This window comes from Urocitellus parryii, chromosome 6, assembly GCF_045843805.1.
Source record: "Urocitellus parryii isolate mUroPar1 chromosome 6, mUroPar1.hap1, whole genome shotgun sequence".
In the NCBI taxonomy this organism is placed as follows: Eukaryota; Metazoa; Chordata; class Mammalia; order Rodentia; family Sciuridae; genus Urocitellus; species Urocitellus parryii.
Window position 1 is genome coordinate 82,986,609 of NC_135536.1, and position 12,710 is coordinate 82,999,318.

Consider the following 12,710-nt stretch of genomic DNA (forward strand, 5'->3'; position numbering starts at 1 on the left):
AAATTAAAAATAATATCTAACAAAAAGAATTTTCACAAGTCATCTCAACAAATAGTTTTCCAACAAAATCCTACATGCAATTTCAGTGTGAATTTGCAATTAAGTTTAAAACCCAGTATAAATTGTGTATGTTTAAAAATGGAGCTGTTTTGAAGAAAAAGGAAAAGTCTCCCTAAATGAAGACCCCTGTTTCCCTTTCCTCTCCCCACATTCCCCCATGATAGTCAGAAAGGTGATGATGAGAAACTATGGGACCATGACAGTTTGAAAACCATTATCTAATCATAACACATTTAACAGATGAAGTTGAGCTCCTAAATACCAAAAGGAAATAAATTTGTTACTGACACAGCTAGAATATAAATGAAGACTTATAGAATGACTGCTAGTCCAATATTCTAATAATCATTCAAAATAAGGCACAAAAAGATCTTTCTTCAACTTCCCACTTTATAAGGGAAAGAAAATGGATTTAATTTGAAATATATCACTTTTTATCTTTATCTGAAATTCCTACCAACATTCTGCACATAGTGTTATGGAATCTTATCCTTTAAAAATTTTAATTTAGGGGCTAGGGTTGTGGCTCAGTGGTAGAGCACTTGCCTACCATGTGTGAGGCACTGGGTTCCATTCTCAGCACCACATGCAAACATATGAATAAAATAAAAGTCCATCAATGTCTAAAAATTTTTTTAAAAAAATTTTATTTAAAAAGTTGACAATAAATAGTTGCCCATGTCAAATGGGACAGTCATCTCAAAACCTAAAAGTACAACAACTTGTCAGTATGTGACACCTTGACATAAAGTTCAAATAAGGACAGTTAGAGGTGATAAAGAAATATATCACATGCAGTCATATGCTTAAGCTTAGACTCTTAATAAATGCCTAACAAGTCATTCTACATTTCTTACCTCTAGATCTATCACAAGTTCAATAAATCTTTCACAATAATGAACTTTGTCCATAGTGACAGGTTCTAGACATAAGAGAAACATGTTAGAATTTTACTAGACTATCTGTGAGCTACTTCTTAAAATTTAATAATATAAGCAAAATCATTTACCTCTTATTCACAATAACTATGATTTTGAGTAAGAATATCCTGTATATTTTTTAAAAGGCAGGCTGATATTTAGCTGCTATTTTGCTCTACGAACATGACCTTGTGTCACATGTGCAAAAAGATATTTTTTAAAGTGCTAACTTTTAAAACCCATACTTTGTGACTAGATTTTGAAAAACTTCCAAAAAGTAGTTTTATATCAGAATTTGCTCTACTTTCCTTTTCATATATACAAATACATGTTTATGTAGATATACACAGAATATGTATGTACACATGTATATATGTACACATCTTTAAAATACATAGAAAATGAGCAGTATATAGTAATTTATGTTATCTTTTCCTACCGTATTACTTTTGATATTAAAATACCAATGACACAAAGCAATGAAATATTTTAAAATCACAATTTTATTTTATGCTATTCATGACATAATGCACCATTTAAAAATCATTATTTTTTGTTTTAAAGTAATTAAAATATTTTGTGACACAAAATATAAAATACTTTCAGAGCATAAGATTTTTATTAATTCTAGGAAATGATCTATCATTTATTAGCTAAAACCATCCTGTTAAGTTGGTTGCATTGTGAAATCAGATAACTTTCAGGTCTCTGATGTCCAGAGACAACTCAAGTGGCAGAGTTGTAAAAGATATCCTATAAACATTTTAAAAAATACATTCATTTTATTTACTTCTAGTGGAATGGAAAATGGAAGGCTTTATGTGAAGAAATGTAAATACTTTTGTGACTTATACACAGAAATGTTAACTGGAATTTTCCCTATAAATTTTCAGTTAAAATATGCCCATAATCCAGACCCTGCAGTAACAGAAAAATAAAATTCAATAGCTGGAAAAGACCTTAAAAAACATCTATTCAATTATGTACAACTATAATGTACCAATTTTTAAAATGGGGGGTGGGGCAGAAAATATCTATTCTAGATATTCATTTTCTAATTGTTAAATTGAGGACCCCAAAAGAAATGACTTGATGAAGATGCAGAACTGGAAGCCAGGTTTTCAGAACTTAGTGCAAGTCATACAGCTGTTTAAAGAATTAAAAGGAGCCAAGCTTAATGGCAGAGGCCTATAATTCCAGAGGCTCAGAAGGCTGAGGCAGGAGAATTTTGAGTTCAAGGGCAGCCTCAGCAATTTAGTGAGACCCTAAGCAACTTAGCGTGACCCTGTCTCTAAATAAAATATTTAAAAAGACTGAGGATGTGGCTCAAGAGGTTAAGTGTCCCTGGGTTTAATCCCTAATACCACCCCCAAAAGGAGCAATTTTTAAATTAAATTCATTCAAACTAGGCCTCCATTGCTTTCATTCTTATAATTGTCAAAGGAAAAATATTTCTTCTAAAACTTAAAAAGTTAGCAAATTCTGCATTCTGAACCTTTGGAAAAATGACTGGCAATGGCCTGGTTAATATTAGATAACAAAGCTTGGTGTCATTAAGTTCTATGCTCTGATGGTCAGAGGAACACAAGAGTAAAAACTTTGTTGTTCCAATTTGAGACAAACACATTCTTATCATTTGTGTCAAGTATACTGCAATCTTTCTTTTCCTTCCTCTGATAGCAGTTTTGACATGTTAGAGAATCCTACACAGATTGCTTATTACAACTAATGAGTGTTTTTTTTAATGAACCTATAAAATGAAACAACAATCCTTCTCATTCTTTTAAAAATAAGCTTTCTGTTTCCTAACTCTTCCATTCATCTTCATACATGCCTCTTTGAACTGGCACATTATTTTCACCATCTTATTGATTCCTTTGCCAGCAAAAATACATGTGCCCAGGGACGCTTAACCACCAAGCCACACCCCCAGCCCTTTTTTATATCTTATTAGAGACAGGGTCTTGCTGAGTCGCTTAGAACTACACTAAGTTGCTGAAGCTGGGTTCAAACTCTCAATCCTCTTGCCTCAGTCTGATAAATCACTGGGATTACAGGCATGCACCACTGTGCCCAGCAACAATTTTTGATTAAAGTTTTAAGATAAATCTAAGAAGGCTAGGTGTGGTGGTGCATGCCTATAATCCCAGCAACTTGGGAAGCTGAGGTGGGAGGACCACAAGTTGGAGACCAGTCTTAGCAACTCAGTAAGACCCTATCTCAAACTAAAAAATAAAAAGAGCTGAGGCTATAGCTCAGTGGTAAATCAACTTTGGGTTCAAACCCCAGTACCAAAAAAAGAAAAACAGAACAATCACCTAAGAAATTTTGTTAATTGATTTTTAAACCTAGATGACTCTGTATTAACATTCCACAATTAGAGAAATAAATTTTATGACCCTGATTATTGGAGACATTAATAGTTCAAAGCATATATTGTTACTGTTTGTGCCAAGAAACTCCAATCTTCATCCTCATTTGAGGTTTAAGGCACTTAAGAAAAAGATTTAAATATACTAATATTAAACAACTTAGATTATAAGCATATGATAATTTATATTGTTTGTTAGCAGTATTATGCTCCAAATGGGGTACAGGTGATTTATACTATTTGATATCTAATCCTGACTGAATTTTAGTTAAAATATTCAGTTGTTAAATATTACCTGGAAAATCAGCATTAAATAAGTATTTCTATTGCATTTTAAACAAAGCTATACGAAAATATAAACATGATACAACTATAAATCTGTTCTTAGAGATTATATTTCACTTAAGAAATAAAATATTAAATGATGACATCTTATACAGCATATATACCTTTATTAAGTAAAAATCTATTTGTACTCATTAAATGCTTATCAAGATCTTAACAACCTCATATATTGAATTGACTCCCCTTGGCATACAGGTATATAAATACATATGTAAGTGGGGTACAGTGTGGACATGCCTGTAATCCCAGCAGCTCAGGAGGCTGAGGCAGGAGGATCATAAGTTCAAAGCCAGCCTTAGCAACAGTGAGGCACTAAGCCACTCAGTGAGACCCTGTCTCTAAACAAAATACAAAATAGGGATGGGGATGGGGCTCAATGGTCAAGTGCCCCTGAGTTCAATCTCTAGTATACCGCCCCCCCCCAAAAAAACACACACACACGTGTATATAGTATACACATGTATATACAGTATACTCATAGTATACATATAGATAATACAGTATAATCTATATAGTGAGTAATTTTATTACTCTCATCAATAAATAGGTCACAATGGTCTTGACCCATTTCATTTGTAGATTATATCTAAAAAGTAATTCTTCTCTTTCCCTTTAAATAATATTTAATATCTCTTGAAAAACACTATTCAATATCCCATTATGAACAACAAGTGAACAAGTCTCTCTCTTGTTCACTATTGTATTCCAGCACCTTACACAGGACAGGACATAAACCTAGTAAGCAAATATAAAAATGTTTGCTAACTAAATGACATTTTAATAACCAGGCTGGTACCTTTAAAATAACCTTTAAGGCTGTCAATGCTACGATTTGTAATATACTAGAAAAGAAAAGGACATATACTTTATTGTTACAATTTGAAATCATTCTAAGAGCAATTTTTAGACTACAGACAGGTAAATTCCATAGGAAAGTCTATAGAATAAATTTACAAATGAGCTGAATAGAAAAGCCAGTTACCAGACAGCGGGACTGATTTCAGAACAGAGATAAACTTCTGGATGAGTTGTGAAAGAAATCTTCTTTCTTGATAGGCTCTAAAATCAAACATGACCAAATTATTTTTGAAAAAGTTATTTCAAAGTAAATTTTGAATGATGAATAAATATATTCAAATATTGTTCAAATGTTCCATTTCACTCTGACATTAGGACCATAATTTGAACAAAGTGTCATCTTTGTAAATATAGTGCTACATGAAGAGAAGAAGAGCTTCATTCCTGGCCTAAAAAATAGTTAAGAAAATACCTCCTCTTACAGTCAAAGTTTTACTTGTAATTTAAGGATCAGGACTGCAAAGGAGATTTCAAATTTTTCTTTGTAATTTGCCATTAAAATTAAAAATCTAGCATTTAGCTGGGCATGGTGGCACATGCCTGTAATTCTAACAACTTAGGGAAGCTGAAGCAGGAGGATCACAAGTTTGAGGCCAGCATCAGCTTAGGAGAACCTCAAATACTTAGTAAGACTGTTTCTCAAAAGAAAAAAAAAAAAAAAAAGAACTGGGGATGTAGCTCAGTGATGAAGTATCCCTGGGTTTAATCTGCAGTTCCAAAAAAAGAAAGGGAAAAAATAGTGTTTAATGTAGTTAAATCAAGATAAACAATTTTATACTTTAATATGTTTAAAATACTAAATACAAGAGAACTTCAATAGCTAAAGATTAAATGTTTGTTTAAAGTACAATTTTCTTGACCAAATTCTTTCATTTGCATATACAAATATATCACAACACATCCCACTATTGTATATGATTATTATGTAGCAATAAAAAATACTTTCCATTCATTATTAATTTAACTAATTACTCATCATTTATCAGATATTGGATAGCAACAAATGATTATGCCAGTCCTACTAGAAACACAAAGGAGGGGAATGATTAAATTCTACTTGAAGTGATAAATCATATATAAAGATAATGACTAACATAAGTCAGAATGCAATTATTAAAAAACTGCCTGACATTGACTGAGAACTTACTCTGCCAAGATCTGGGCTGGGTTAAATAATTCATGTAAGAAAGCTCATTTAATGGGGTTAGGAAGGAGAGCAAGGGAGGAAGATAACCTCTAAATAGGGAATAGGGGTGGGAGGAAAAAGGAGTGAGAAGGGGAATAGCATGGATGGTGGAAGGAGACCCTCATCATTATACAAAATACACATATGAAGATGTGAATTTGGTGTCAGTATACCTTATATACAATCAGAGATAATGATAAATTGTGGTATAAAGATGTATTAAGAATTGTAATGTTGGGGCTGGGATTGTGGCTCAGCGGTAGAGCGCTCGTCTAGCACATGCAAGGCCCTGGGTTCAATCCTCAGCACCACATAAGAATAAATTAAAGGGGCTGGGGATGTGGCTCAAGCGGTAGCGCACTCGCCTGGCATGCGTGCGGCCCGGGTTCGATTCTCAGCACCACATACAAAGATGTTGTGTCCGCCAATAACTAAAAAATAAATATTAAAATTCTCTCTCTTTCTCTCTCTCCCTCTCTCACTCTCTCTTTAAAAAAAAAAAGAATAAATTTTAAAAAATAAAGGTATTGTTTCCAACTACTTTCAAAAAAATAAAAAAAAGTTTTTAAAAAAAGAACTATAATGCAAAAAAATAATAAATAATAATAATAATAATAAAAAGAAAGCTCATTTAATAATGACAATAGTCTTTCACACTAAAGTTCAAAGATGGGAAGAACTTGCCCAAAGTCACATAACAACTGAGTGCAGAATCTATTTAAATATGGTTTTAGAACCTACACTTTCAACTACAGATATTCCAACCATCACACATACTGCTAGTATTATAGGAGTACAGAAGAAGAAAGCATGTAGTGTGAAGTAGGTGGTAGCGAAGAATGTTTAGATGGCTAATATTCAATCACGTGGATAGAGGAGAAAGGGACTCAGGGGAGGAATGTTGAAGAAACAATGACTATAGACTGGTCAGACTGGTTCATTAATGGGGCGGTGGGGTCCACAGGAAATATAAGAGGTTTTATAAAGCCACTGTAATGAGTTTAATGTTTATCCTATGGGAACAAGAAAATCACTGAACACTGTGAATAGAAGTAGGGCAAAATAAATATAGTTTTCTATGAAAAAGAATACTTAAACTATACTGTTAATGGAAAGCTGGAAGAAAGACCAAATAGGGATTTATTGTAGTGGTTCATTAAAGAGGCTATAAGGGCCTGAATTATGATGGCAGTGTGAATACAAGAAAGAAAAGGAGCTGGGCGCAGTGGCGCATGCCTGTAATCCCAGTGGCTTGGGAGTCTGAGACAGAAGAATCCTTGAGTTTAAAACCAGCCTCAGCAAGGGCTAGGTACTAAGCAACTCAGTGAGAGACTATCTCTAGATAAAATGCAAAAGAAGTCTAGGAATGTGGCTCAGTGGCCAACTCAGTTCAATCCCTGGTACAAAAAAAAAAAAAAAAGAGAGAGACAGAGGAAAGGAAAGACAAAGTGGGGATCTAATAGTACTGCCTGACCGGTTATAAAGAGCCATTCAGATGTCTGGAGTTTTCCAAGCCCAACTGACTAGCATAATTAAGAGGTTTTGAGCAGAAAGGTGAGTTCAAGAGGAAAAAACAATGAGTACTCCTAGTTAGTTAAGCCAAATTTGAGTTCATGACAATCATCCGTTTATAAGTATAATGAAAGAAGTATAGTTAAAGGACAGAAAAGAAATCAGGACCAGAGAGATTTAAGATTAAATCACATCAAGGTAATGGAAAATGGGCTTTTCAAGACAAACAAAAAGAGTCATATTTGGCCAAAAAAAAAAAAAAAAATCACTTGTTCACACAAACAAGATGATAAAATGCTAGCTGAAAATCTATTGTGAAAGAAATGAGATTGAAGCTAAAAATTAAAATAGGGATGTTCGTACTCTAACCTTTCCTTGTGTCCCTTACTCCCAAACTTATCTCTGACTTGCAGCTTTTCAATTTCTTCAGTAACCACCAACATGACTCCAGGATGCACTTTCTTATCTTCAACCCTCTGCTCGTGGTTTATGCACCTCACTAAATAATCTCATTCATACTCATGACCTCAATAGCTATCTACATATGTACCTACAAAAGTAGCACTTATTACATTTCTTCTAACAATGATCTCCTGCTAGAAATCTCCACTTGCAAAGGGAAAACTGGAACCATCTTCTCCAGTAGCAGTCCTACTACTCTTGCTTTCACATTCCCCATCATGGCAAGTATCTCATGATCTCCCAGTCATTTAATAAGACTACTTATTTACTGTCAATTTCATACTCAACTCACAATAAGCAGGAGGGGAAGGGAGAAGGGGAGGCACACAGGATTGGACAGAACGGAAGGGAGGACAGGGGACTGAGAAAGACAGTAGAATGCATTGGACATAACTTTCCTATATTCATATATGAATAAATGACTAGTGTAACTCCACATCATGTACAACCTCAAAAATGGGAAGTTATATTCCATGTATATATAATATGTCAAATACATTCTGTCATGTATAACTAAAAAGAACAAATAAAATTTTGTAAAAATGAAATAAAAACATACATACAGAAAAAAATTTCACACTTGACAGCTTACCAACACCCATTAAATAACTTTCTTTCCTCCATTTGCCTCCAATTCCACAATTAGCCAATTTCTGACTCTCTTGCACAATAATTACAAGTACCTTCCATCTTCGTGTTAAATCTTGCTCACCTAAAATCTACTGCTTCCAGAGAGAATGCTCCAGAATTCAAGTTTAATTATAGCACTCTATCAATAAAACCCTTTGGGGAATCTCCATCACATAGAGATGGAAGAGTAAAAGTTTTATCACAAAATTATAATTCCTTACTTATAAAGTGGTCAAAGGAAAAAATTTTCTAGACATAAGGAAATAGGTCCAATTAGAATTCTAGCAGATATATCAATTTGTATCTTTAGGGGCAGGTTATTTATTTTTCTCAAACCTCAGTTTTCTCACAAACCCCTGGGGCCTAGGAGCATTGAATTAAAAGACAATAAAAGAAAAGCCTTGGGATGTGTCAATATCTTGTTCACAGAGCCAGAGAAGAAACAAACAAACAAAAAAAATCCAAAGAAGAAAAAGAGAACTTACAGAAGTTAAAGAAGGAGAGATATATAAGAAATGCATCACTATCAACAGAATAGAAAGAGGAATCAAGGGAAGAACAAAACAAACAAAAACTGCCCAAAATGCCAAATGATAGAGGTAAGGTCAAAAAGAATGATTTTATGCTATGCACAGGTGTGCATGCTTGTAATCCCAGCAGCCTGGGAGGCTGAGGCAGGAGGATCGTTAACCCTCTCTCTAAATAAAATATAAATATAAAACAGGGCTGGGGAGTGCCTCAGTGGTTTACTGCCTCTGTGTTCAATTCCCAGTACTAAAAAACAAACAAAAAGATATAGGTTGTAGTGCAAAACAGGAACCAAAATTCAAGTCAGAGTTACAAGATTTAAAGAAAAGGCAAATACAAGCCACTATCCTGAGTGGAAGAAACAATAGGGTAGAGGTAAAAGAAGCTATCATAGGCCCAAGGGAAGTAAACCCTGAGCGTGTGTACATATGTGTACATGTGCATAAAAGGCAGCGAAAAAGAAGCCAGCAGAAAAGTGAATGAAGATGAAGAAAGAAAAAATACTACAGCTAGAACTGTTCTGAGGCAAGTAAGGCAGGAATAGAGACCAGGTAGTTTCAAAGACAGAAACAAACCGGAGATCATAGAGGTCCTTCCCTGTGTCCTCATAGCTTTTTATTCCACGAAATAAATATAAGTCACCACAAACTTTTATCCAATTGCTAATAAACATCACTGTTAGAAACAACCCATAAAGATTTTGACTGAAACTGTGCACAGTAAAATTTGATAAAAATCATGAAACTTGGGAGAAATAACTGACCATAAAAAAATATGTTGTCAACATCTAAATAGCACATAGAAAATACATTGATCAAAGATGAAGGAAAAAATTAATTTGTTATAAAATACAGATCAGAAAATTTTGGATTTGGATGCTGTAAACATCACTGTCAATTACTCTTTTAATCCCTATACTTGGTTTATTTTTTCCTTAGCATGTATTACCACCAAACATACTATATAATTTATCTGTTCATTGCTGTCTTTTTCAACTAGAATATAAGCACCACAAAAACAGGACTTATTTTTTACTTTGTTCTCTGCTGTATCTCCACTGCTACATATAATACCTGGCAAAACAATACACTCAATATTTATTGAATGAATGAATGATGGTTGGGGTATAGAAAAGTCATTGTTAAGAGTCAAGGAGTGAGATCTGCCCACTCCAACCTTATAGGCTCATAGTAGGCCGGGGTCCACCCCTTTACCTGCAGGGCAGACACTCGCAGGAGCCCAGCCTCTTGTACAGGACCGCCTCTTCCGACCAGCAGACTACCATGGGAGCCCAGACCTGGCCCAGATCCACACACACCAACTTGTGCAGGACGCAGGTGCAGGGTAGGTCCAAGTTCAGCCCTCCCATACCTGGGACCCTAAGCCTAACCCTTGGATAGGCAGAATTAATATTATCAAAATAGGCACTTGGATAGGCAGAATTAATATTATCAAAATGACCAGACTACCAAAATCACTATATGGACTTAATGCAATTCCAATCAAAATCCCAATGACATTCCTCATAGAAATAGAAAAAGCAATCATGAAATTCATCTGGAAAAATAAGAGACCAAGAATAGCCAAAGCAGGAAGAGTCAAGCAGGTGGCATCACTATACCAGACCATAAACTATACTACAGAGCAATAGTAACAAAAACAGCACCAAAACAGACTGGTAGACCAATGGTACAGAATAGAGGACACAGAGACTAACCCACAAAATTACAATTATCTTATATTAGACAAAGGTGCCAAAAACATGCATTGGAGAAAAGATAGCATCTTCAATAAATGGTTCTGAGAAAACTGGAAATACATATGTAACAAAATGAAACTAAACCCCTATCTGTCACCATGCACAAAACTTAACTCAAAATGGATCAAGGACATAGGAATAAAACCAGAGACCCTGCATCTCATAGAAGGAAAAGTAAGCCCTCATCTCCATCATGTGGGATTAGGCCCCAACTTTGTTAATAAGACTCCTTTGGCACAAGAATTAAAATCAAGAACCAAATAAATGAGATGGTCTCAAACTAAAGTTTCTTCTCAGAAAAAGAAACAATCAGTGAGATGAATAGAGAGCCTATATCTTGGGAACAAAATCTTTACCCCTCACACATCAGACAGAGGACTAATCTCCAGAGTACATAAAGAACTCAAAAAGTTAAGCACCACAAAAACAAATTACCCAATCAATAAAGAGTCCCAGGACCTGAACAGACAATTCTCAGAAGATGATATATAATTAATCAACAAATATATGAAAAATGTTCACCATCGCCAGCAATTAGAGAAATGCAAGCCAAAACTACTCTTAAGATTTCATCTCTCTCCAGTGAGAATGGCAGCTATTATAAAGACAAACAACAATAAATGTTGGTGAGGATGTGGGGGAAAAGGTACACTCACACACTGCTGATAGGACTGCAAATTGGTGCAGCCAATATGGAAAGCAGTATGGAGATTTCTTGGAAAATTGGGAATGGAATCACTATTTGACCCAGCTATCCCTCTCCTTGTTCTATACCCAAAGGACTTAAAACAGCATACTACAAGGACACAGCCTCATCAATATTTATAGCAGCACAATTCACCTAGATGCCCTACAATAGATGAATGGATAAAAAAAAATGTGGCATATATACACAATGGAATATTACTCAGCAATAAAAGAGAATAAAATCATGGCATTTGCAGGTAAATGGATGGAGTTAGAGAAGACAATGCTAAGTGAGGTTAGTTAATCTCAAAAAAACAAATGCCAAATGTTTTCTCAGATATAAGGAGGCTGATTCATACTGGGATAGGGAGGGGGAGCATGGGAGGAATAGACAAACTCTAGATAGGGCAGAGGGAAGGGAGGGGAGGGGGCATGGGGTTAGAAATGACAGTGGAATGTGACAGACATTATTATCCAAAGTATGAAGATACAAATTGGTGTGAATATACTTTGCATACAACCAGGGATATGAAAAATTGTGCTCTATATGTGTAATAAGAATTATAAGGCATTCTGCTGTCATGTATAAATAAAAACAATTAATTAAAAAAAAAGTCATGGAGTAAGAAAAAGTTGAACTGGTTGACATCTTGAAGACTGTGGAGAAAACAGAACTATCCATGAGGGACAGATCAGGGAACAACAGGAATGGAGAAGAAAAGTGGCACATTGGTTCAGAGAAAAGAAAAAGAAGAAAAGTAAATTGAGGCTTTGCTGATGTTGTGGCTTCCTTTTAAGGTTTTTGTAAAAAATATTTCTACACAGTCTAAGTAAAAGCACTTATTAATAACTTATTTGAACACGGCACTATATCAAATGAAGCCACAAATAACACTAAGGATTGTAATCCAGCATAATAAACTAATATGGAATGAAGCTTTGTTAACATACTGTTCTCTTGCTTCTGGATCCATCTTTTCATCATTCTTTTTAATCAAGTTCCAGAATTTTCTTAGCTTAGGTGTTTTTTTTAATTCTAATTCCAATCGTGCCTGAAAAAGTTATTGTTATGTTATCGATAACTTCAATATTTAAAAGGATAAAGACAAGGTTAAGTATTAACAAGTTTTCTAGTACATGACTGAGGGCAATATCACAAAATCTAAAAGCAACAAAATAAACCTTGAAAACTAAGGAATAATTAATTCCTAAAATTCAATTCTAATACTTATTAATAAAAAAGAAACTGTCTTTTCTAGTCAAGATTTTAAGCTCAATGATAAACTTTTTTGTCTCAATTCAGTCTGAAAAATATCAACATTAACACTTGTGAGCATAATCACAGATGACTGAAAAATATGAGTCTCAAACAACGAACATAAAGCAACTACC

At 34.4% G+C, this 12,710-nt stretch overlaps 1 protein-coding gene across 2 annotated transcripts in view; it reads right to left on the minus strand.

Annotated features, from left to right (window-relative positions):
- Aqr (aquarius intron-binding spliceosomal factor) overlaps window positions 1-12,710 on the minus strand; it is a 112,468-nt gene that overhangs the window by 70,037 nt on the left and 29,721 nt on the right. For both annotated transcript variants that reach the window (XM_077799560.1, XM_077799559.1), the window contains exons 8-10: window positions 12,270-12,370; window positions 4,679-4,755; window positions 918-982 (exon numbers count right to left, since the gene is read on the minus strand). In XM_077799560.1, coding sequence (XP_077655686.1) covers window positions 918-982; window positions 4,679-4,755; window positions 12,270-12,370 — 243 coding nt within the window. The remainder of the gene's footprint in view (window positions 1-917; window positions 983-4,678; window positions 4,756-12,269; window positions 12,371-12,710) is intronic.